The following is a 27684-nucleotide window of genomic DNA, read 5'->3' on the forward strand; positions in this document are numbered from 1 at the left end:
ATATTGGAAAGAGAAATATATTCCAGTTTATAGTCATTTGTCAATGAATCAAAGAGTGCTGGTCAGCTGTTTTTAGAAAATGTAATATATTTATAAATATTAATGCCAATTAAAAACTAACCTTCCTGAATAAGTTATCAAAAAATCCAAATACATATCTCTGTAATAATATAACAACAACCAAAGAACATATGGAAAGATCATATCATACCTAGACATTGCATACATGTAGTGATTAGTGGAAATACAAGCAACAATAAGATAGTCCTGCACAACCAGTATGTAGAAATTGGAATCCTTATACCTTGGTGCTTCACACTTAAAGTGATATAGTCAGTTTGATAAACATATTGGCAATCATTAAGATATTACATATAGAGTTGCCTCTATGGTCCAGCATTTTCAATCATAATTTTATATACAAAATATATTTCAACTTATGCCCAATGAGACACATGTACAAAACCTTTTACAATAACATATAATAAAATATTGAAATGCGCATTGAGGAAGTTATACAATTATACATATGCATACAAAACAATATGCTCTATCCATGAGAAAAATTTACATGGACTTACTTACTTGGGAAACACTAATATTGCATGGGAGAAATGGATAAAATAGACTACATTTTCTAATTATATGAGCTTTTTTATATTGGCACATCTGTAGTGGTAGACTATGAAGTAATGGTTAGTCACGTGGATGGTAGGTTGAAATGATGACAGGAAGTGACTACTAATAAATATTGGAGTATTTTGAGAGGGCAGTGATAATAAAATATTCTAGAACGGAAGGTGACGTTCATATTCCAACTCTTTGACATTCTATGAATGTACTTTATCGAAGAATTACAGATTACATTTGCATTAACCTTAGGAAAAATTTTAGAATAGTAGTGGGTGAATCTAAGTGATAATTAAGAATTTAAAATCACAGAATTCTGTAATGGATAAGTTTAGTATATTGGTGAATAAGACTATCAAGAAAATATGATCAGTGGCATATCCTCTGAGTGACTATATATGACTTTGTAAGTTTATGTAAATTTAGGGATGAGAAAGGATTGAGATGGATAAGGGATAATGGACCTCAAGGTGCATTGTATTAGCCATGAAATGTGGCTTAGTGGTAGACTGTTTGTCTTGTATGTATGAAGCCCTTTGTTTGATTCTTCAGTACTACATAAACAAAAAAAGCTGGAATTGGCACTATGACACAAGTAATAGAGTGCTAGCATGAGGAAAAGAAGCTCAAGGACATTGCCAAGGCCCTGAGTTCAAGCCCCCAAACTAGCCAAAAATAAAAAGATGCATTGTATTAAGCTGGGCACTAGCAGCTCACACCTTTTGTCCTAGATGCACAGGAGGCTGAGGATTGAGGTTTGAAGCCAGCCCTGGCAGGAAAGTCTGTGAAAGTGTTATCTCCAATTAAATCTCAGAAAATTATGAAAGTGCTGCTGTACCTCAAGTGGTCGAGTTCAAGCATTCATCCAAAAGAGCTCAGGGACAGCACCCAGAATAAGAGATCAAACCTCAGGAGAGAAAAAGAAAAAAAAAAAACCTCACTAAACACTATTCATAAACTGCTTTATCAAATAGCAAATCCCATTCAACTAATTAAAGTTAATTAAAAATATGATTAGAATAAAATATGAACCATTTTGGGAACAAGATATAGATAGAATTGAAAGGCTGTTTACAGGGCAAAGTAAATTTTATATCACCCAGTTTGATTTGAAATTTGTTCTTCAGTCTTCTTATATCATTTATGAAATTGACAATATTGCCAGTTACTGTTTAATTTCCTTGAGGAACAGATTGTATTATGCTGTATTTTCATAGAAAACCGTAGAGGTGATTTTTTGCCTCTTTTTTATCTCAATTGTGAAAATACCTTACAGAATGGTTACAATTACATGGGCAAGGGAATGAGTAAATTTCTTATCAAACGTTGTTGCCTCCTCTTGTTTCTCCTTCCCATCCCTTCCCATATTCCCCTCCAGCCAAGTTGTACATTTCGTTTTTCTACATAAAGTCTTGTCATCTCATTGTTGCAATGGGTCCACCTGTATCCATATTTAAACAATCTATTTTTTCTCTCCACATCACAAATTAAAACAACATCAAATACAGTGAAAGCAGGGGTTGTATCCTGGGGGAAGGACATACAAAGCAACAAAGGAATCATCTTATACATATGTTAGAAACAATTGCAAGAAAGAAAAAAAACATTTAAAGCCTTATTTTGGGTTTCATTTTGTGTAACATCAATTTATCTGACCGTTTCTGCTTGTCTCAGAAGTACATTAGTTATTGCAAATAAGGGAAACCATGAGACCTATCTTTCTTTGGGCTTGGCTTACTTCACTTAATATAACTTTTTCCAAGTCTTTCCATTTCCTAACAAATGGGGCAATGTCATTCTTTCTGATGGAGGCATAGAATTCCATTGTGTATATATACGATATTTTCTTCATCCATTCACATACTGAGGGGCATATGGGTTGGTTCCGTATCTTAGCTTTAGTAAATAATGCTGCAATAAACATAATTGTGCTGATACCTTTGTTTGTGATCATTTGGGTAAATGCCCAAAAGTGGGATTGCTGGGACATAGGGGAGTTATATGTGGAGTCATTTGAGAAAACTCCATACTGCTTTCCAAAGTGGTTGAACAAGTTTACACTCCCACCAACAATGCAGTAAGGTTCCCTACTGTCCACATCCCCTCGAGCATCTGTTGTTATTAGAATTCATGATTATAACCATTCTAACTCAGATGAGGTGGTATTTCAATGTTGTTTTGATTTGCATTTCTTTTATGGCTAGGGAGGTTGAACGTTTCGTCATGTGTCTATTGGCCATCCTTCTTTCCTCTTCAGAGAAGTTTCTCTTTAAGACCTTAGTTCATTATTTATTGGACAGTTGTTTCTTTGAGGATTTGTTTTTGGGGGATTTAATTTTTTTGAGTTCCAGGTATATTTTGTCCGTTGTATGGCTAGTGAAGATCATCTCCCAATCCATGGGCTTTCTATTGATGTTCCTAGCTATGTCCTTTGCCATGCAGAAGCTGTGCAATTTCATGCAATCCTGCTGCGGACCGGGCTCTGTCGGGACGACTGAGGACACCTAGGGGAGGAACCTGGTATAGGATGGGGAGATGGCAAACAGACAAGTCACACACAATAGGAGTGGATGCTGAGTGTGATTTAATGAAGAGGATAACAAACTTTTATAGCAAGAGTCTCCATGAGAAAGGGCAAAAGGCTACACAATCTTGCTGCATGGCTTCATTTTTGGGTGGTCACCAGCTGGTCACCTGATAGGCACTTGTTTCCGGCTTATCTCTAAGAAATACAACGATTACGATGTTTGTCACCAATTAACCATTACCTATCTTTATAGAGGCCTTAACTTTCCCATAAGATCTTTCCTGTTTCTTCTTTAATAGTAAACCTCAAGGAGACCTAGATCTAGCAAGTCTCTTAGTAAATAAAAGAGAGTAGCAGGAAATTCTTTCCCTTAATAGTTATCTCAGCAATTGCCATACATTCTTTCTGCTCTAGCTGAGCCTACAGCTTCTTGTAAGTCCCTTACAAACAATTCCTTCTGCTGAAGTGACTTCGTGAAACCCCCAATACTTTTATAATTACTTATGACTTGTCTACTAGCCTCCATAAGAGGGGTTTCAGGGTAGCACTTAACTCTGGTGAGTTAGTCATATTTTTTAAGACACTCATAAGATATTGGAGTCATCAACACTCTTAAGAGAGAGCTTTGAATAAAGGAATGTTGACAATGAGTAAGTACAAAGAGCAGTAGAAGCAGTAAAAGATTAATAGGCACTCTTATGAGGAAAAGAAAGGCAGAAACACATCTTTCCCAGGGGTTTGTCAGCCTTTCCAGGAGTAGGCCTCTTAGAAGCCCTATTCTCCGAGGTAGACTTCAGTGAAGTCCCAAAACTCGGAGATAGGTCTCTGTAAAGCCCCATTCTCTGAGGTAGACTTCGGTGAAGTCCCAATACTCAGAGATAGGTCTCTGAAGCCCCTTTCTCAGGTCTGAAAGATGGTTTCCCATGCTAAGCAGACTCCACTGGAGTAGATGTGGCACAATCCCATTTGTCCAACCTTTCTTTAATTTGTTCTGTTTCTGGGTCTCTATTAAAATTTTTCGGCCTGTGCCAAGAAGACTTAGGGTATCTCCTATTCTACCCGGTAATGTTTTCAGGCTGTCTGCTTTGACTCCGTGGTCTTTGATCCATTTGGAGTTGATTCTGGTGCAGGGTGATATATAAGGATCTAGCTTTAGTTTACTACAAGTGATTAACCAATTTTGCCAGTGCCATTTACTGAAGAGGTTGTCTTTCTTCCATTCTATTTTTTTTAACTCCCTTATCGAACATTAGGGGGCTATAGATCTGTGTGTTCATTTCTGGGTTTTAAATTCTATTCCATTGGTCCTGAGGTCTTTTCATTTGCCAGTCCCAAGCTGTTTTGATTACTATGGCATTGTAGTTGAGTTAGAATTTTGGTATTGATATTACTCCAGCACTGTTGTTTCTGCTAAGGATCATTTTCGCTATTTGTTGTCTTTTACTGTTTCATATGAATTTTTGGATTGCCTCTTCTATTTCCTTGAAAAATGAGGTTGGAATATTGATTGGTATTGCATAGAATTTGTAGATCACTTTGGGATGTATTGCCATTTTCACGATTGTGATCCATCCAGTCCAGAAGCATGGGAGGTTTATCCACTTTCTAAGTTCTGTTTTGATTTCCTTTTTCAGGTTTTAAAATTTTCATAATAGAGGTCCTTCACTTCTTCGGTTAATTCCTAGATAATGTATTTTTGGTGGCGCTATTATGAATGGAGTTGCCTTCATGATTTCACCAACGCTTTCCTCATTGTGGTCATACAGAAAAGCCATTGATTATTGCGGGTTAATTTTATATCCTGCTGCTTTGCAACAGTTTTGAATCAGCTTCAGTAATTTGGGAGTGGAGTCGTGGGATTCTTTAAATAGAAAATCATGTGGTCTGCAAAGAGGGAGAATTTTACTTCATCTTTCCCTATTTGGATCCCTTTTATGTTTTTTTTTTGGGGGGGGTCCAGTCATACGGCCTGAACAATGGGCCTGGGAACTGTCCCTCAACTCTTCAGCTCAAGGCTAGCCCTCTACCACTTGAGCCATTGTGCCACTGCCAGCTTTTTTCTTTTTGCCTATGTGGTGCTGAGGAATCAAACACAGGGCCTCAATAATGTTAGGCAATCACTGTACCACAAAGCCACCTTTCCAGCCTCTCCCTTTTATGTTTGCATCATGTCTTATTGTTGTAAATAGACATTCTAATACTAAATTTAAGAGAAGTGTAGTGAGTGGACATCCTTGTAATGTTCCTGAGTTAAGAGGAAATGGCTTTAGGTTTTCACCATTAATTATAATGCTGGCTGTAGGTTTGTCATATAAAGCCTTTATTGTATTGAGGAATGTTCCCTGGATTCCTAATTTTTCCAGAACCTTCATCATAAAGGATTTGTTGGATTTGTCAAATGCTTATTCTGCATCTATTGAAATAACTATGTGGTTATCCTTGCCATTTGTTGATGTAATGAGTTATATTAATTGACTTGTGTATATTGATCAATATTTGCATCCCTGAAATGAATCCTGTTTGATCGTGGTGTATGATATTTTGGATGAATTTTTGATGTCAACTGCTCAAAATTTTGTTGAGAAGTTTTGCATCAATGTTCATCAAAGAAATGAGTCCATAGTTGTCTTTCTATGATGAGTCCCTGCCTGGTTTTTGGATGAGGGCTATGATGGCTTCAAAGAATGATTTTTGTAGTGAACTTTCTCTTACAATTTCATTGAAGAGTTGGAGGAATGTTGATGTGAGCTCTGCTTTGAAGGCCATGTAGAATTCCGCTGTAAATCCATATGGTCCTGGGCTTTTCTGAGATGGGAGGTCTCATTGCTGTTTCTATTTCAATGCTTAATATGGGCCAGTTAAAATTGTTTAACTCATCTTGGTTGATGTTTGGCATGTCAATATTTGCTAGGAAAAGATCTATTTCTTCCAAGTTCTCAAACTTATTAGCATAAAGGTTTGAGAAGTATTCCTTTTAATCTTCTGAATCTTGTTTTTTTCTGGGATGCTGTTTCCATTCTCATCTCTGAGTTTATTTATTTGGGTGTGTTCTCTTGTTTTTTTGATAAGATTTGCTAAGAATCTATAAATTTTGTTAATTTTTTGGAGAACAAACTCTTGTTTTGTTGATTCTTTCTATGTTTTTATTTTGGATTCTAATTCGTTTAATTCTGATGTAATTTTAATTATTTCTTTCCATCTACTGAATTGGGATTTATCTTGTTGCTCTTTTTCAAGGAGGTTCAGATATCTCACTAAATTTTTGGTTCCAGATCTCTCCAATTTATTGATTTAGTAATTAAGAGCTATAAAACACTCTGAATACTGCCTTTGCCGTGTCCAAGAGGAGCAAGTAATTTGTGTGTTCATTTTTATTTTTTTTGGGGGTTTTTTTTGTGTCCGGTCGTGGGGCCTGAACTCTGGGTCTGGGTGCTGTCCCTCAGCTCTTCAGCTCAAGGCTAGCGATCTACCAATTGAGCCATAGCCCCACTTCTGGCTTTTTTTTCTTTTTGCTTATGTGGTGCTGGGGAATCGAACCCAGGGCCTCACGCATGCAAGGCAAGCGCTATACCACTGAGCCACCTTCCCAGCCCCTCATTTTTGTTGAATATCATGAATATTTGAATTTCCTTTCTATGCTCTTCCATGACCCACTGGTGTTTCAACAGTATGTTGTTCAGCCTCTATTTGTCACAGGACTTTTTGGTGCATTTTGGTGTTGAGTTCTAATTTTATTCCCTTGTGGTCTGAAAGAAGGCAATTTAAAACTATAATGTTTCTGAATTTGGACAAGTTTGATTTGTGACCTCAAATGGTGTATATTTTGTAAAATTTTCTGTGAGCTGATGGGGAAAACATGTATCTGATGCTACTGGGTGAAATATTTGGTAGATATCTGTTAAATTTAATTGATCCATGCAGGTGTTTAGATCTGCAGTTTCTCTGTTGAGTTTTTGCCGAGTTAATCTATCTAGTGTGGATAGTGGTGTGTTAAAGTCCCCTACAATTAATGTCTTTGGATCTATGTGAGCTTTGAGGGAAAGTAGTGTTTCTTGGATAAATCTGGGTGGTCTTTTGTTTGGAGAATAAATAGTTAGATTTGTAATATCCTCCTGAATGGGAAATCCCTTCATTAGTATAAAACGACATTCTTTATCTCTTTTCACTAATTTTAATTTGAAGTATATTTTATCTGATATTAGGATAGAAGCTCTCACTTGTTTATGGAGGCTATTTGCTTGGTAGATTTGTTACAGCCTTTCACTTTCAAAATGTGTTTGTTTTCATGGGAAAGTGTGACTCCTGAAGGCAGCAGATAAAAGGATCTTGCTTTTTAATCCAACTAGCCTTTTTACATGGCTTAATTGGAGAGTTACATTAATGTTGAGAGTTAGGACTGAGAGGTGTTTGGGAGTTCCTGCCATGTTATCCACCTTCTGGGGGCTGCGGCAACTGGGTTCTTCCTATGGTTCTTGGATTCTCAGTTTGGGTGCTGTTTCTTGGCCTTTATTGTGATCTTGTTGGTTTTCTATTTGTAAGACATCTTTAAGTAGCTTTTGTAGGGCTACTTCTTGGGAGATATATTGTTTCAGATTTTCTTTGGTATGGAAGGTTTTTCTTTGACCTTCCATTATGAAGGAGAGTGTAGCTGGGTACAGTATTCTTGATTGATAGTTGTTTGTCTTTAGGGCATGGCATACATCATTCCAGGTTCTTCTTGCTTTAATTCTCTCTGCTGACAAATCTGAGGGGACTCTAATTGATTTCCTCTTATAGGTGATTGATCTTTTCTACTTGACAGTTTTATGGATCTTTTCCTTGGTCTGAATTGATACTGTGCAGATTATAATGCGACATTGCCATGTCCTGTTCTGGTCTGGTATATTTTGGGTTCTAAAAGCTTCTTCTATCTGAATAATCCTAACTTTTTGCATGTTTGGGAAGTTCTCTGCTAGGATCCTGTAAAACAAATGTTCTCAACCATTAACTTCTGTTTCTAGGTGCTCCTTTACAAACATTATCCTCATATTAGACCTACTGATGGTGTCTTCCAAATGTTGAATAGATCTATTCCATATTCCTTGGATTTGTCTTGGATAGTAGTATGTTATTTCTCTATAATATCAAGGCTGTCTTTAATCTCCAAGATTCTATCTTCTACATGGTTTAACCTACTGTCATGACTTTCTACTTTGTTTTTAATTTCTTTTCCTTCTAGTTGGTCGGCTTTAATGGCTTCAAATTCTTTGTTAGAGCTTTCTTTTAGATCTTTTATGAACTTCTATACTTCCTTAATTTGGTGTTCAGTGTTTATTCTCAAATGACTTAGTTGATTGTTTATGGTTTCCTTTGTTCCCCATTCCCTCTGCCAGGCTCTATTCAGGATTCCATTTGTGGTCTCCCTGAATTCTTTCAGCTGTCTCTTTATGGATTCCATTAATGTCTCTCTTGATCTTTGTGTATTCTCATTCCGCTCTCACAATTGCTGTATTACTCTTTGATCAGCTTCCTCATGTTCATGCAATTCCTGAAGTTCTCTTTGACTGTTCTCAACCTGCTTACACAATACCTGTGTTTCTCTTTTTCTGTTATCATCCTCCTCATGCAATTGCTGTGTTTCTCTTTGATTGTTGTCAGCCTGCTTATGCAATTCCTGTATTGCTCTTTGACTGTTCTAAACCTGCTCACGCACTTCCTGTACCAATCTTTGAGTAGTTTCTGCACTCTCACGAGATTCCACTATTAATCTTTGGTTTACCTCTCTCTCTCCCTATCATGCTCACACTGAGTCCTTTGCAGGTTTTCAATCTTTTCATTCACCATTTTTACCAATATTGTTTGTACAGATTTTTGGGAACTGTCCTCTGGATTATTCACTAACTATTCTGTCAACTGTTTATCATGAGTGGGAGTCCAGATACCTGGACTTGCCATTTTTCTTCTGTTTTTCTGGCTTTTTCTGCTCATTTAGTATGAATGTAACACTAATTTTGTGCTAGAACATAATTTTAAGGCAAGCATCAACCAAAGTTTGGTAGTTGCACAGTCAAAAGGCTATAGACACAATCTAGTTCAACAGATACAATCTATTCAACACCAAACAACTATGGATTAATGGGCTAAGAATAGCAAAGAAAAAAATTGGCAAACCAGAAATTATTAGATGTAGGGAGAAATGTGGGAAAAAATAGGATTATAGGGTGGTGGTGAGGTAAGATGAGAGTGAATTTAACCAAGGCCTAATCTCAGAGAGGGAAATGGATTGGACAGAATGATAGGAGAGACATTAAGAAAAAAAAAAAAACAAGAAAATATAGAAAAACAAAAATTTAAATTTAAAAAGATAAATACTTGGTTCCGGGCCCAGAAGGCCCGCGGGTCAGAGCTGTGCATTAACCCGGCTGGATGGAGGCGGAGGCGTTGGCCGCGTCCATGCCATCCCCAGGCATCTCGACCGCCGTGTCTTTGGCCCTGGAGACGGCATGGTGGATGGAGGAAGCTATGCGCATGGCCAAAGATGCCCTTGAAAATAGCGAAGACCCTGTTGGCTATCTTATGGTCTACAACAATGAAATCGTGGGGAAGGGAAGAAATGAAGTGAATCAAACCAAAAATGCTACTCGACATGCAGAAATGGTGGCCATTGATCAAGTCCTAGATTGGTGTCAACGAAATGGCCAGAGTCCTTCTGCCGTGTTTGAACGTACCGTGTTGTATGTCACTGTGGAACCCTGCATTATGTGTGCAGCTGCTCTCCGCCTGATGAAAATCCCGCTGGTCGTCTACAGCTGTCAGAATGAACGATTTGGTGGCTGTGGCTCCGTTCTAAATGTTGCCTCTGCTGACTTACCAAATACGGGAAAACCATTTCAGCGCATCCCTGGATATCTGGCTGAGGAAGCTGTGGAACTGTTAAAGGCCTTCTACAAGCAAGAAAATCCTAATGCACCAAAATCAAAAGTTCGGAAGAAGGAATTTCAGAAATCCTGAACTTGTAATGAAAGACTAAAGCCCCATGGTGACCTGGATGGAATCCCCAGCCTGAAAAGCTGCTGGCATGGAGGGAGCATATATTATGTGTTGTTTGTTATTCTCCGGGAAGACGGAGAATAACATTTGCACTCTTAAGGGAACAAATTAGTGCTTTTTAAAAGGCTGACAATTGTAAACAACTATTAGCTTCTCCACAGCTGAAAGAACATTTTTATGAAGGGGGGGAAAACTAAAGTTTGAGGTTTTAGGAATTAGCAAACAGTACATGTCTTTAAGCCACAGCTTCAATCCATTCCAGCTGAGTGCAGGCTGGGATTTCAGTATCCATCCACACCCCATCACCTGCACTCATTTGGAATAGAAAGCCATGGTCACGTGTGTCCTTTACAACTGGCTTTTTGGAGGTGGAGTTGGATTTTCATTCTTTATAGCTGTTGTGGTCTCCCAGTGTATTGGCTGCGTGAGTGTGAGTGTGTTTGTGTGTGTGTTGGCTTTAGGGCTTGAACTCAACATGTTCTTACTCTCTGGCTTTTTTGCTCAAACTTGAGTCACACCTCCAGTCCTACCTTTATGTTGGTTAACTGCAGATGAGTCTCACGGACTTTTCCCCCCAGCCTGGCTTCAAACTGTGACCCTCAGATCTCAGCATTTTTTAGTCGCTAGGATTACAGGTGTTATCCACCAGTGCTGGGCAAGTCTGGCTTTTTTCTACATTGTATATTATTTGTATACACTGTATACATGTTATTGTGAAATCTATTGATTTTATTAAATACATAGAAAAAAATGTTTTTAAACAAGTGCCTAAGGGTCATTTAAAAATTGTACCATGTTGCTATAATAGAATCTTAAGATATTTCTGTTTTTAAGGGGCAAAGCATTAAAGGACAATAACATAAATAAGACAGTTCTTTGGTTCCCTGAACCAAAACAGGGTCTTCTGCCTCAGCGAGATTATATTCTCACAAGGAGAGATGGATGAAAAAAACGTAGTTATATACTGGAGGGTGAAGAGTTCCAACAACAGCTGGGCATAGTGATACACATCTGTAACCCCATCACTTGGAAGGCAGAGGGAGTTCAACAAGACACTGTCAAAGCAAAAAGTTACAGCGAAATTAAAAAGGAACAAGATGAAGAATGCCCACTGGTGTGAATGCCAGTTGCAAAATTAAGTAGCATGATACATTTAATCCGAAATCAGCTGTTCCTCATTTGAAAATACAGGTTATAACTGTTAAATTTAATACCTAAAATTTGAAACTGCACAGGAAAGAATATCCACAACAAAACTTTCAGTGTTACTGGGTGCAAGAAGTGTCCTGAAGTTTGGCAGAGCTGCCCTAGGTGCAGTATACGTCTCTTCCCAGAAGGGGGCCTCAGCGTTCCACCAGAAGCCTAGTGCCAGGCCCCAGAGGACTGCTCCTCAGATGGGTTCATTTCTTCAGTGGATTCATTTCCTTGATACAAAGCATCTGTATTTGTTGCTTCTGCCATTTGAGCAACGTCTCCAACTTGTTTGTTTTGAATTACTTTACAGACTGGAATGAAATTGTGGTGGAAGTATTTTTATATTGCTGAGAGTAGCAGCTAATCACAGTTACATGCTTCGAAGGACTTATAATTGCTTGGTTTTGCGTGTGCTGTTTTTAACCGCATTTGAGACATTTTATGAGGAAGGATATGCATGGTTTCAAATCTACAACAATGATGCATGCACCTTCAATTTTATCTACTCTAAAATTTGTCTTCTCATTAAATGTTAGTGCCATGAAAAAAAAAGATAAATACTTAAAAATTATGTAAGTTTATAGATGATATTGAGACATCTATCGAACATTTCACCCAGCAGCATCAGAATACACGTTTTTCTCAGTAGCACATGGAACATTTTCTAAAATAGACCACATTTTAGGCCACAAAGCAAAATTGTCTAAATACAGAAACATTGAAGTTATATCTTGCACTCTCTCAGACCACAAGGGAATAAAATTAGAACTCAACACCAAAAGCCACCAAAGAAAGTCTGGTAACACATGGAGGCTGAACAACACACTGCTTAATCACGAGTGGGTCATTGAGATTAGAAAGGGAATTCAAATGTTCATGCTATTCAACAAAAATGAGCACACAAATTACCAGCTCCTCTGGGACACAGCCAAGGCAGTACTCAGAGGCAAGTTTATAGCTCTAAGCTCCTATATCAACAAATAGGAGAAAACTGAAAACAACAATTTAATGACACATCTAAACCTCCTTGAAAAAGAGCAGCAAGATAAGGCCCAATACAATAGACGGAGAGAAATAATTAAAATTAAATCAGAATTAAATGAATTAGAATCCAAAACAACTATAGAAACAATCAACAAAACAAAGAGATGGTTCTTCAAGAAAATTAACAAAATTGACAGACTTTTAGCAAATCTCAGGAGAAAAAGAAGAGATCACACCCAAGTAAATAAACTCAGAGATGAGAATGGAAACATCACCTTAAAAACAACCAAGATTCAGAACATTATAAGGGAATACTTCTCAAAACTTTATGCTAGTAAGTTTGAGAACTTGGCAGAAATGCACCTTATCTTAGCAAATATTGACATGCCAAAACTAAACCAAGATGAGTTAAACCATCTTAACAGGCCCTTATCAAGCATTGAAATACAAAGAGCAATAAGAGATCTCCCAGCTAAGAAAGTCCAAGACCAGATGTTTTTACAGCAGAATTTTACAAGGACTTCAAAGCAGAGCTCACACCAATATTCCTCCAACTCTTCAATGAAATTGAAAGAGAAAGTTCACTACCGAAAACATTCTATGAAGCCATCATAACCCTCATCCCAAAATCAGGCAGGGACTCATCAAAGAAAGAGAACTATAGACCCATTTCTTTGATGAATATTGATGCAAAACTACTCAACAAAATTTTGGCCAATCGACTTCAACAATTCACCCAAAAATTCATACAACACGATCAAACTGGATTCATTTCAGGGTGCAAACTGGTACAATATACGCAAATCAATTAATATTATTCATCACATAAACAGGAGCAAGAATAAGAACCACATGGTTATTTCAATATATGAAGTAAAAGCATTCAACAAGATGCAACACACCTTTATGATGAAGGTTCTGGAAAAACTAGGAATCCATGGAACATTCCTCAATACAATAAAGGCTGTTTATGACAAACCTACAGCCACCATTATACTTAATGGTGAAAAACTAAAGCCATTTCCTCTTAACTCAGGAACAAGACAAGGATGCCCACTCTCTCCACTTCTCTTCAATCTAGTATTAGAATGCCTAGCTACAGCAATAAGACAAGATGCAGACATAAAGGGGATCCAAATAGGGAAAGAAGAAATAAAACTCTCCCTCTTTGCAGATGACATGATCTTGTATTTAAAGAATCCCATAGACTCCACTCCCAAATTACTCAAGCTGATTCAAAACTTTGGCAAAGTAGCAGGGTATAAAATTAACCCCCCAAAATCAACGGCTTTTTTTGTATGCCAACAATGAGAAAAGTGTGGTTGAAATTAGGAAAGGAACTCCATTTATAATAGCCCCCCAAAAAATAAAATACCTAGGAATTATCTTACCCAAAGAAGTAAAGGACCTCTATGATGAAAACTTAAAAATCCTGAAAAAGGAAATCAACACAGAACTTAGAAAATGGCAAAACCTCCCATGCTCCTGGATTGCGAAGATTAACATCGTGAAAATGGCAATACTTCCCAAGGCTCTCTCCAAATTCAATGTGATACCTATCAAAATTCCAACCTCATTCCTCAAGGAAATAGAAGAGGCAATTCAAAAATTCATATGGAACAATAAAAGACCCTGAATAGCAAAAACGCTCCTCAACGGAAAGAACACTGCTGGAGGAATATCAATACCAAATTTCAAAGTCTACTATAAAGCCATAGTAATCAAAACAGCTTGCTGCTGGCATAAGAACAGACCTCAGGAACAATGGAATACAATTGAAAACCCAGAAATGAACCTACAGACCTGTAGCCATCTAATCTTCGATAAGGGAGCTAAAATAATAGAATGGAAGAAAGGCAGCCTCTTCAGTAAATGGTGCTGGTGAAATTGGTTAACTACTTGTAGAAAACTGAAGCTAGAACCTTATATATCACCCTGCACCAGAATCAACTCCAAATGGATCAAAGACCTTGAACTCAAAGCAGACACCCTGAAAACATTACAGGATGGAATAGGAGAAAACCTAGGTCTCCTTGGCTCAGGCCGAAATTTTCTGAATAGAGACCCGGAAACACAGCAAATCAAAGAAAGGTTGGACAAATGGGATTTCGTGAAGTTCCAGAGCATCTGCATGGCAAAGTACATAACTGGCAAGATCAATAGAAAGCCCACGGATTGGGAGAAGATCTTCACTAGCCACACAACGGACAAGGGTCTCATCTATAAAATATACTTGGAACTCAAAAAATTAAATCCCCCAACAACAAATCCTCAAAGAAACAACTGCCCAATAAATAAGTGGGCTAAAGACTTAAAGAGAAACTTCTCTGAAGAAGAAAGAAGGATCGCCAATAGACACATGAAGAAATGCTCAACCTCCCTAGCCATAAAAGAAATGCAAATCAAAACAACATTGAGATACCACCTCACTCCAGTTAGAATGGCAAAAATCAAGAACTCTAAAAACAACAGATGCTGGAGGGGATGTGGACAGAAGGGAACCTTACTTCATTGTTGGTGCGAGTGTAAACCTTTTCAACCACTTTGAAAAGCAGTATGGATGTTTCTCAAAAGACGTCACATAGAGCTCCCCTATGACCCAGCAATCCCACTTTTGGGCATTTACCCAAATGTTTACAAACAAGACCACACTAAAGATACCAGCACAACTATGTTTATTGCAGCATTATTTACCATAGCTAAGATATGGAACCAACCCAGAAGCCCGTCAGTAGATGAATGGATCAAGAAAATGTGGTATATATAAACAAAATATATACACAAAAAATTCTATGCCTCCATCAGAAAGAATGACATTGCCCCATGTGTTAGGAAATGGAAAGGCTTGGAAAAAATTATATTAAGTGAAGTAAGCCAATCCCAAAGACACATAGATCCCATGGTTTCCCTCATTTGCAATATCTAGTATAGGTATGAGTCAAGCAGAAAAGGTCAGATAATATAATGTTAGGAAAATGAACCCTTAGATATGTATTTATTTTTTTTTCTTTCATGCATTTGTTTCTAACACATTTATAAAATTATTTCTTTGTTTCTTTGTATGTCCCTCCCCCACAATATAACCCCTGCTTTCACTATATTTGATGTATGTATAATTTGTGGAGGAGATGGGGAAAAACAAGTCATTTAAGGATACAGGTGGACCGATTGCAACAATGAGAAGTACAAGTTGTCATGTCGAAAACGAACTTTACAACTTTTGTGTGGGCGGGAGGTGGAGGGAAGATTGGGTGGGTGGACGGGGGAGGCTGGGAAGGGATGTGAAGGGTAAACAAAGGAGGAGTCTGCAATGCTTGATAAGAAATGTACTCATTATCTTGTCCATGTAATTTTAACCCCTCTTTACAGTATGTTCACAAAAAATAAAAATAAAAAAATTTAAAATAATTTAATCCTAAGAGATTGTGAATTGATTACTAAATTGCTGCATGAAGTGTGTACACAATGGGGGATAAGGTCTAATAATCGACGATGGGTAAATATCTGAGGATGATCAGAACAGCAGTTAATTCTCACCAAAAAGAAAGAGAAAAAATTGAAAAGATAAAAATAAAAAGGACCAAAAGATCAGAAGAGATAAAACACACACACGCATACACACACACACACACACACACACACATCGATAATAAAAATTATGAAAGGAAGAAAAGATTAATAGAAAACAATTTTTGAAAAAAATTAAAAATTAAGAAAAGGTACAAAGAAGAGTTCTTTGATTTTTTTGAGGGGGATGGGGAAGGGGGTAGAATGGGAAGATCCTGCATCTCCCCCGTGTCCATAACCAATCTCTTTGTGGAGTCTCTGGTCTGCTTGTGGTGTTTATTTTTTCTGTGGTTTGATTAGTTTCTTAAGTGAGTTTGAGCAGGCAGAAAAATGCTCTGCATTACCCAGGATTTTGTGATCCTCCTCCCATTCTACTTCAGTGGGAGGGAGATCTGCTTTGAGTATCACGAAAGAGGGAGATGGCTGTTTCCTCTAGTTTGGAGATGCTGTTTTTAGGTTAGGTTCTGGGTAAAGTTGAGGTCTTTCAGCAAACAGTAGCTTTTCCCTGAGGGAATAGCTCCTGGGACATTCACAGAGCCCATCCTGGAGCCATTCTCAGGTTTTTGATTACTGAATTTCAATTGATTGTCTATGCTGCTGTATGGAGAGGCAGCCTCTGGCTCAGTTTACCCAGAGAAGAAAGTCACTCCTCCAATGGTGAGGCTTCCTTGCCTGGGCTGGTTGACTTTCCTTTGGGGGGAACTGAGCCAGGCAGTTCAAGTCAGGTTCCTGTGGCCTCCTAAATGACTCTTGTTTTCTTCCAAGGCCTGAGTTGGAGATAGCTGTTCAAATGGTCCTTTTTTAATATCAAAGATGGAGATCTCTGATGGTGGTGGCAGGGAGGGGTGGCCTTCCCTCCTCTGCTCCCTTAGAGTGAGGATGTCAGGCTTCTACCCACTCCGGAGTCTTTGGTCCTGGGCTGTGTCTGGCCTGCGATCTGCCGGATGAAGATATCTGCTCCTCCTCAGTTCTTACTGGTGTTGAGTAAAATCTGCTTGCCTGCCACATCTGGCATCTTTTCCCAAGACTTTCTGTGCTATAGGTATGGAGGCTATGGCCACCGCTGCTGCTGCTGCTGAAGCCACCACAGTTGCGCCTACCAGCAAGTGCTCAGATTTGTCTCCTTGCTTTGATTTTCCCTCTATGGCCACTCTCTGTACTCTGATGGAACATTTGGTGTAGTTCTCTAGCCTAGGACTGTTCACTTGATCACTAAAACTGCTTTGTATGCCAGAGATTGTTTAGCCTCCAGCTTCTCCTCCGCCATATTCATCTGAACATATTTTTTGCCTCTTATTGAAGTGTATCTGATATTTTCATGTAGGGTTCTCCAAATATAATATTAATTCATTCATTTCATTAGGACAATTTCAGTCGATTTATTATCCCTTATAATAATGAGAGCATGCTGTGTCAGACTCCTATCAATATGACAAAATACTTCATAAAATTAATTAAAAGGAGGAAAGTTTTATCTTGGCTTCTGATTTTATACATTTCAATTTACATTTCTTATCCTCATTGCTCAGGAACATGTGATGGCCTTTTTGTATTCATGGAAGCCAGGAAGTAAAGAAGAGGAGGAATGGGAGTGGGAAAGGGAGAAAAAGGATGAGAGGAAGAGGGAGAGGGAGAAAGAAAAGGAGAAGGAGAAGTAAAAGAAGGAAGAGGAAGAAAGGACTTTGATCTTAACATCCTTTTTGATTTCAAGTTCTCAGTGACCTAATCTCTTCAACTATGCCCACTTGCAAGGGTTCTCCTATTTATGGCAACGTAGTGAAAGCTAATTATCAATCACAATCCTTTATGATTTCAGATTTAATTTCTAGTGTAGTGGGTAGATCTTTCTATACAATTGTGATAACTTCTGTTCCTAAATATCAGAGATGCTATTTGGCATAGCAGTGATTTGGTTATACCATTGCTGGAGAGATGAATGAAATATTTTGAATGCAAATACATTTTATTTAGCAGATGCAGAAGCTTCAAGAGGTTTCATGTTGTGATCTTCAAAAATGACTATTTCATCTAACTCATAATGACATGAATTTTTCATAATTTTATAGCATTTCCATTCAAGTATTTATTATTTATAAAGAGGTTCTTTCCTTCAAGTTGAAGGAAAAATAATCATTTATCTTAATTATTCTATAGAGTGTAGGTATAATATGAATTTCTTACCATTCAAAAATAACTTATATTCAAGTCTATAGGAATAATTGGATAAGTGATGGAATATCTTGCTTTAGTTATCTTATACTGAGATTGATTCAATTTGTAAAAATAACTGTTGACATAAAATAAATGAAATTCACTGTTTCTGTAAAAGGACTAGGTAATCAAATATCAGAAATATATGACCAGTAACTAAGATTTTTAAATAATCAAAAAATGTATGAAGCTACATTTTTGTGTCAAAAACTTTTAGGTTAAAAAGAAGAGAAAATCATGTGACCACATTAGATAATATTTAATTTAATGAAAAATTGCTTCATTCAGCCTGATAGAGCCTATTGCCTTTAGCTTACATGAGAAACTTGATTAGTGATCCCTTTTTTGCTATTGAATAATAGAGTATTTCAATTTGTCCAAAGATTCTGTCATTTAAATCTTTGAGTGCATATTTTTTCAAAAAATTGAAAACTTTTTCACAGTACAGGTTCAGGTTTAATAACTAAATAAATATCTATGTTATTTGTTAAATTGATCCTCTAGCATTCAAATAATATGAAATTTATTGTATTCTTGGATATATGAAATCTGTGATACATATGGGTGTCTAAGCTTGTAATCCTGGCTACTCAGGAGGCTGGAGTTCAAAGCCAGCCTTGGCAAGAAAGTTTGTGAGACACATCTCAATTAATCACACACACATCACAACACCCACACACACCTGCACCCACCCCCCCACACACACACAAAGCCAGAAATAGAATTGTGGCTCAAATGATAGAGCAATATCCTTGAGGGAAATAAAAACAACTAGGGGACAGGTCTTGAGTTAAAATCACAGGAACAACACACAAACACACACACAATATATGTCTAAATGCTTATTTTAGTTTGAAGAAATAAACAATATCAGGAACAGTAATATTTGTTACATATCTTGCAACATTTGTGAAGTTGTTTTTAGTACAATATGTCTTAAGATATAATATAGGTGATTAAAATTAATATCAATCTAGTTAATATTTATAATTACTCATAACACCTTAGAGTACAGCAGTTCGTATTTTTCTATAAACATAAAAAATATTCTGAGTAAAAGAAAGAAAAGAAGATTGGAAGAATAGTAGAAAGAAAGAAAGGAAAAAAGAAAGAAAGAAGAAAAAGGCAAGAAAGGAAAGAAGAAGGAAAGAGAGAAAGAGAGAGAGGTAGGGATGTAGGGAAGGAAGGAGGAAGGACAGAAGAAAGGAAGGATGGAAAATAGGAAGGAAGGAGGGAATGAAGGAACAAAGGAAGGAAGGGTGGGAGAAAGGAAGGGACAAACAATTTAATTTGTAAAATCTATTTAGCCCAACATAAACTTCATGTAATTAATCCTTTAGTAAGTTCAAGTTTGCAATTTTCACTTCTTTGTATGTTCTCTATGCATGAATGAAACCAACAAATGTAGGATCATATATAACCAGGTGAATATGTTTGCATCTGTAGTAATATGTATGCAAATCTTTTTCTCATTTTCTATACATCATCAACTAACTATTTGCATACCATTTACACTTAGTTATAAATATTCTAAAAACTGATTAAACCAAAGGATGTCAATATATTATATAATATGAATACAAGTACTTATAGTGCTATTAATATTACAGTCTTCATGCTATATTAATTATAAAAATTTTATTATATATTTTATCAGAGAATTTAGCATCCTCTGATTTTGGTGTCTGTTTGAGTCCTACAAGTAAGCCATGATTTAAATCAAAGGAGATCTGTATTTGTTGGCATAATCGAATATTTATGAAAGTGATTAACTCATCAGAGCTTGTTCAAATACATCAGAAGGGCCGTAGATAGGCTGCACCACGTTTACATGATTACCTATGATGTGATTCAAGAGCCACTGAACAATCATACTTCACTTTGCCATCACTATAATTATTCCCATTGCAAGAAGAATCATTCACATAAGTCACATGATATAAACTTGTCCTTAAGTTATTATTTCTATGAAATAATATCTAAAGGATACACTACACTGAGTTAAAGAAAAAATTGCAAAGTGTATTGGACGTTGTAACTCCTTTCATATGCACATGTGGAAATTCTATTCCCCCGTCTGGTGACTTTAGAATCAACCTTTCAGAGATGGCATTACAATAATGATCCTGATAAAAGAAGCCCAATATAACTACTCTGCCATATGAATGTCCAGCAAATAGATTGTGATGAACCAGAAAGTGGACCCCCAAAAGACAAGGAATTGCTTTGAACAAGCATTTTTATAATCAATGCTTAAGCTTCTAGCATATGGGTAATAAAGTTCTGTTGTTTTTAAGCCACTTACTTTGAAGTATTCTCTTATAACAGCCCAATTGCTGAAAAAAGGCAAAGCAGTTTTGAGTTAATATCACAAATTATGATAAAAAAAGACAGGTGCATAGTAAAGGAGACCTATCTCAGCCATTCAGAGATTAGAAATGTGGAGAAATAACCTCATTTATGTAGGTTAAACATGGAAGAGAGAATGTGGTTAGCCCAAAGCCAAATGCCAAAGGCAGAGAAATTTAACAAAATACCATGAAGTTGAAACAAGTCTTAAAAGGGAGATCTGGGCTTAAAGGGAGTAGGGCACTTCTGCCCTAATGGAAATGGTGGACTAATACAGTCATATCACTCAATGTACATATGTGAGAATATAAGTAAGATACTTGAAGGGATAGGTGGTGTTGGGGTAAGGGAAGGAAGAAAAGTGGAAAGATTTCAATGTTCCAGATGTATTGTACATTGAAATGCACATATACTCTATTAAACACTGACATGATGAAGCAAAACCCCTTTGCACAACTTGATAAAGATTAAAACAAATTTGAAGTTTTAATATTAAGAGACAAGAATCATAAACGTTTAGAAATAAATAAGAGGATAGCATTGACATATTGTTATGGCTTGTGTTTCTTTCAATATACAAAAATTTATGTGTCAAGTCTGCTGCAAATGTAAATTTTATTTTGCCAATTCTTTTTGCAAATTGCTTAAAATATAGAGAACCAAATTCCACAACCCCTTCACTTCCAATAAAAAAAATCTTATAGACATTTAGGTTTCTCAGTTGTTTCTAAATATCGTAATGTGATGCATTGGAACCAATTTCATTCTACATTTAATTTTAATTTTTAAAACACTAAATTCTTCTAAAATCCTCTCACTCGGACATAGGTATGTATAGATAACTGACGTGGGCAGAATCAGAATTATTCAGAAGGCTGTAAATGGACGCTTATCTAATTTTCTCTCTTCTTGATCATAGAAAACAGACTACCCTTGTTAGGAAAATGAGGGAGAATGGAAAAGAAATAGGCCGAACTCCATCATCAACAGGTGAGGACTGTTTATTGATGAACAGCGAGGGCCACAGCCCTTCCAGCAGGTTTGGAGGTTGTGTGAGGGAGCTGGGACAGGATCGGGTTTTTATAGGAAGTCTGAGCAAGGAGGTAGAGGTTAATGGAAAGCCCCTAGCTCAAGGAAGGTGTGGGCCCACAATGGGATGTTTACAGCTGGGTTAGGTGGATTGCCCTGCCTGCACTTCAAAGGAGTTCACATATACCTGGGTTTTGCCTGCAGTCTATATGGGCCTAGGATAGTAGGGTGGGGGTCAATCCTTCATATTCCATCTTCAGATACATAAAAGGATAGGGCCAAGAGGGGAGAGGCAAGTTCTTCATATAGGATCTTTAGATATATAAAAAGAACTGGGCTGATAGAGGATTAACATGGAGTTATGAGAACAAAGCAGATTCCAATCATTTTGAAACCTGGAGTATAAAAGGTGGAGTATAAAAAGGGGTCTTTTCTGGCTGACTTCAGCTGGCATGGGGGTGTCGAGGAGTCACTAGGGCTGGGGTCTTCAGGTCCATGTCTGTGCTCGGTCCAAGGCAGTGTAAGCAAAGCCTCTGGTTGCCTGCAGTAATAGGATGGCCTTGACGTGGTCCCAGGTCTTGAGTCAGGGCTATTATCCTGTTAGAGAGAAACTTGAAAATGCTGAGATCAACCAAAAGGCTGACTGGTTGATATGAGTTACATAGGAAAACACACCCAGGGCACAAACCAGAAAAGTTCCATTTGGATCATGAGCCCATAGCCAGTCAGAAACTAGGGCTGGATTGGAGTAGTTAAGGTAAAGGGCCTGGTGAGAGACTTTGATCATTTCCTATAAATAGCTGGTAACAAAGGCAAGAATGTAAATTCTTGTCCAGTTAGAAGTTAGACAGATATGGACATTAGATGGACAAGCTTCTCAACTTGTTTCTATTGACCTCCTGGCTCTGGTTAATTTTGAAAGGACAGGCACAAAGTGGCTGATGTGACATCATCTCCTCTTATACTTTTCCGCCTTGTCCTGGAATCTAGCTGCTTGTGGCTAGGATATGGGCTTTGAACTCAAGGCCTGAGCACTTTCCCTGAGCACTTCTGCTCAAGGCTAGCATCCTACCACTTTGAGTCACAGGGCCACATTTAGCATTTGGATGGTTAATTTTTGAGCCAGCTTCCAGCCTGGCTCTTTGCTGGTTGTATAGGAATAGAGTCTCAGGGATTTTTTGCCTGGGCTGGCTTTGAACTGCAATCTTTGCCACAAAAACACTTTATAATTTCCAATCAAAGTAACAAGGAGATCAGTGGGAACAAGTAGAGCTTATGTGCACCCTGTCAAAAATTGATCAACAAATACTTGCCAGAACTCTGCAATGACACAACTCAATAGCTAGGATGAGGGTTTGAGTATAGCTTGGCTGCCTGGGAAACCTTATAACCAAAGTGTGTAAGATGCTCTCCTGGCCTATACATGTATTAATAGCATAACAACATAGCTGGCTTTTTCAGGTCAGGCTGGGTAAGGTTTATAGAGAGTGTCCCACAAGAGTCTAGTTTTTGTAAATCTAAAGGAGTCTTTTACCAAGAATCAGCTGTGTGTGATCGAGTCAGGCAGGAGTCCAGTATACCATGGAGGTGGTAGCATGCTTCAGGCAGGATCTTGGCTAGACTGCATCCCTCGGATGAATGGTTAATTACTTACAAAATTATACACAGACTGGCTAAAGACACTTGACTTTAGATGGATATAGAGAATAACATGCTAGTTTTAATGTTAAATCACAGCCAATAATTACATACAAACTTTACTCATAAGCTGTCTTTTAAGGCATACTCATACCATCTCCTACATACTCGAACATTCTGAGGACAGAAACAGATATGTGGAACAAATATTTTAAGACAATTCTTACCTTCTTACTGGTGTTTTTCATGACAGCTGGTTAGTAGATGAGCTGGGTCTCATTCCTTTTATACTACCCTTGATAAAAATGTTTTCTTTTAACAAACAGCACATTTGATAGGAAATATCTGTATCAAGAAATAGAAGAAGATAACTTTTTACACAGGTTTTATGTATTATAATAAGATTATGCTGAACATGTTCACACACTTATACTTAAACCAAAGTTTTAAGGTGCACTTAAGTTTTTAAAAAAATGAAAACCAACCATATGGGTTTTTTTTTAATTCCAGTGGCAAAGTGATATTGTTTTGCTCAATATGATAAAAACACGTGTCAATGTCAGAAAAGTATGCAATACCAAACAATATGCAAGGCAAATTTTGACAAACAGAATTTCCACCCTTAAACAAACATTAATAACAAGAGCAGAAAATCTTTAAATCGATTTTGGTGATGAGGCATAATGTATGATTTAAATATTTTAACCCCTAGAAGAGTGAAGAGGAGAGTGGAGTAAGGTTGGTGGAAGAGTGGAGGTTGTAGAAAAATCCATTATGTGATCTTTGTCTCTTTCTAGCTGTCAGCTTCCAGGGCATGTAGAGAGAATTGGGGGAGAGGGTGGCTGAACAGCCACTGTAAGGAGAAGAAATAACACTTTTAACATGAAGACATTTAAAGGGATGATGTGGCATAATGAAGGTGCTGAAAAGTGAGTGTTTGAGTGAGTGGATAGAGAGAGTTATTGGAAGATGTGAGAGGGAGGGATTTCTCTTCTGCAGTCTCCTAGAGAAGAAATTAAGAATAAAGATTTTGATGTGAGTGGACTCAGGAAAGAGAAAAGGATTGGATTATTGTCTAAGTCCAAAAAGAAAAAGAACTGATTTGTTTCTTTTATGGGATTTCAGTGTGATAAAGGGAGAGAGCCGTAAAAGAGAGAGGCTGTCCTCAGTGTTTTTGACACCCATACACTTTCAGTGACAGGTTAACGAAAGTTCCAGAGCAGAGGCCTATTTATTTAGGGTCTGGAAGGGAAGAAGGTGTATTAGCCATAGAACAGGATTGTGAAGTGTATAAGTATGGAGGGGTTTGTGTAGAGGGATTTTTAACAGGGCTGTTAGCTTGTTGTTTTATCTTTTTTTTTGGTCCGGTCGTGGAGCCTGAACTCTGGGGTTGGGAATTGTCCCTCAGCTCTTCAGCTCAAGGCTAGTGCTCTACCACTTGAGCCACAGTGCCACTTCCGGCTTTTTTCTTTTTGCTTATTTGGTGCTGAGGAGTTGAACTCAGGGCCTCAGGCATGCAAGGGAAGCACTGTACCACTGAGCCACCTTCCCAGCCCTTGCTGTTTTATCTTTGGAAGCCTATGCCCATCCTCACCTTGTGTCAGCTACACAGGTAGGCAGACAGGAAAGCACAGGGACAGGGGTTAGCAGAAGGAGTTTGCTTGACACAGGCAGACAGTCTTAGCCTAGATAAGCTGGACCAACTGCAAATAGCAAGAGTGCAGTTAGAAGGGCAAGGAAAGAGAAAAGGATCTTTGGTGCCAGAGGTCAGCAAAGAAAAGAGAGAGTGAGAGAGAAAGGGAGAGGGGGAGAGAAAAGGGGTGAGAGACAGATTGAGCTGCTACAAGATGAGGAGTTACTTTTTAGAGGAGATAGGAGAATCATGGCAGAGAAGGGCTTGGTGAGCAAGGCTGGAGAGCGGGTAGGGGGAACTCTGGAGTGGAGGTCAGAGAAGGACTTGGTGAACAGAACAGCATAAGCAGAGTGGGGGTTTTCTGGAGCAGAGGTAGAGGAGGGCTTATGTATAGGGGACCTGGGAATCCCCACCATTTTGTTGGAGAATTGTTTAAATCACTAAGAGGAAAACCTAAGATTCCGAATTTAGGCCAGTGCTGGCCATGATAATGAGACCAGATTTTGGAAGAAAAACACGTCATATTATTTTTTTTACTGTAAATCAGTCAGCCCAGTTTCTTAAGATTAGACCACAGTCATACCAATGGGGTGTTTCTGGGAGACAATTTGGAAAATTTGGTAGGACTACTGAGTCTGTCCCGTTGTTCCAGGCGTCCCTGGTGTTTTGGGAAGGCAGATGGACATATCCAAGTAATTAGGATAGAGCATCCCCAAAGGTCCTAATTACAGGGGGTCATGGTGTCAGGAAAAGAGACACTCCTGGAGTCTCCTGGATTCCCACAGACAGGAAGGAAGGAAGGAAGGAAGGAAGGAAGGGAATCCTGGATTCCTGGGGTCCGTTTCGTTGCAGCTCCACCACAGACTGGGCTGGTAATCTTGTACTGAGGCTTTTACATGGTGAGTGAAGTTGACCAAAAGGCAAAGACCCTCCAGCCTGGAGATAAGAGTCCAGGAACAGAGTAAAAGAGAAAGAATAGGGGGAGAGACCTTTTCTGGGTTTAGGCAGGGGGCCAAAAATACCTCAAGCCACAGCAGGGTTGCTGTCCACTGCTTGCACTGTTTACAAAGGCAAAGATCAAGAGGTCTTTCATGTGGCTGTTTAGCCCAAAGTAAGCTCTGAGGGCTCTGTCCTCCCAGTGGACAAAGGCCTTGGAAGGAGGAGGAAGGTAGCAGAAAGCCTCCATGAGGGGTGGCAAGGAGGGGTGTGGCCCCTGGGCAGAGGGCACCCAGTCCTCCCAGGTGTCAGAACCATATGTTAGGAAAATGGAGGAGAATGGAAAAGGAATAGGCTGAACTACATCATCAACAGGTGAGGACTGTTTATTGAGGCACAATGAGGGGCACCATCCTTCCAGTGCATTGGGAGGTTGTGTGAGGGAGCTGGGATAGGATCTGGGTTTTTATAGGGGGTCTGAACAAGGAGGTAGAAGTTAATGAAAAGCCCCTAATCAAGGAAGGTGGGGAACTTTCAGTTTGGCCCACAATGGGCTTACGTGGATTTCCCTGCACTTCCAAGGAGGTCACACGTACCTGGGATTTTGCCTGGAGTCTGTATGGGCCTGGGAAAATAGCGTGGTGGGGAGGGCAGGTCAATCCTTCAGTCCTAATTGGAAAAAGTTATCCTTACCAGCTTTTCTGCATATAACATTCCATAAACATTTTCTTATTAGAGGATTATTCAAGATTAGCTATAAATTGATTGATAATGACTGAGCTTGACAGAAAGGTGAGGGAAATCTCTCTACACTTCAGTGAGGTTCTGACTTATATTTCACAAAGTGTTATGAAAGCTCTCTATGAGAAATCTAACAGCTGCATTTCTAAAAAGTCCTTGCGTGCTTACACTTTCTGATAATGTCTCAACTCAAGTACTTCTTCTTGAAGATCCACACCATTCAATGATGCTGTATTAGATCCTAGTTACATTTTACAGACAGCTCATGGTGATGAAATTTGGGTTTTTCATAATTGCTCTTCCAATTCCATCCACAATATGCAGACAAAAATTATCTGAAAAATTTGTATCTGTTGATAGCGCATATACTTTTTCACTACAAATATAAAATGTAGTAAAATTTTTCATAGCAATCATACTGCACTAGGTTGTGGGCAGATTCTAATGTAAATAATATACTGTGTTTGTGTAGAGAATTTGAGCATCCAAAATTTTAATATGCCTGTGGTCCTAAAACCAGTACCTTACTGATATTGGGTGACAAATACTTCATATAAGTACAGAAGAAGTTTTCCTCGTATTTTTAAATATATTTTTTGTAAATATCATATACAGAGGGGTTACAGTTACATAAGTAAGGTAATGAGTACGTTTTTTATTGAGCATTGTTACCCCCTCCTTTGATTTACCCCTACCATCCCTTCCCTGCACACCTCCTCAACTCCCCACTTTACCCCCCTCTGATATTGTCTTGTACATCCCATTGCTACAGTGGGTTAACCTGTATCCTTTCCTTGTATCTTAAATGAAGAAATGCTGGCTTGATTTATGCTTATTCTACTTGTGTAGACACACCTATAGTCACTCCCCAAGTCCAAAAGCACATAAGTGAAATGCACATCATCTTTTCTCAGTTGGTATAATTGTATTGTACACATTTATGGACAGGTTACAAATTATTTTCAATTTTTAATACATTAAAAAACTTTCTATTTTTTTAAATTCTTGGCCAGGAAATGGAAGACCTCAGTCAGCATTTCTAACTTTAGACTTTTCACATGGGTTGGTTAAGTGTTGACCTGAGGTCCAGTCTTCTGAGGCCTCATTCATCTGCTTAGGAATTGATGGTAGTTGGATGTGAGGGCGATCTGCTGCGACATCTGTCACCCCATTGATTGCCAGGGTTGATTCGGCTGATCTGGCTGGCTACGTGGGT

The 27684-nt window shown here is 38.2% G+C and overlaps 1 protein-coding gene across 1 annotated transcript; it reads left to right on the plus strand.

The window, feature by feature from the left end:
- Nucleotides 1-9712: 9712 nt before the first annotated feature.
- On the plus strand, nucleotides 9713-10147 carry LOC122111762 (tRNA-specific adenosine deaminase 2-like). The gene has a single exon (XM_042684487.1). The coding sequence runs from the start codon at nucleotides 9713-9715 to the stop codon at nucleotides 10145-10147; it is 435 nt and encodes a 144-aa protein (XP_042540421.1).
- The last annotated feature ends 17537 nt before the right edge of the window (nucleotides 10148-27684 follow it).

The sequence above is a fragment of the Dipodomys spectabilis genome, unplaced genomic scaffold, assembly GCF_019054845.1.
Source record: "Dipodomys spectabilis isolate Male_0828 unplaced genomic scaffold, ASM1905484v1 ptg000088l, whole genome shotgun sequence".
Lineage (NCBI taxonomy): Eukaryota > Metazoa > Chordata > Mammalia > Rodentia > Heteromyidae > Dipodomys > Dipodomys spectabilis.

Coding starts and splice junctions, on each gene's coding strand:
- LOC122111762 (XM_042684487.1), top strand. CDS start 9,713: ATGGTCTACAACAATGAAATCGTGGGGAAGGGAAGAAATGAAGTGAAT.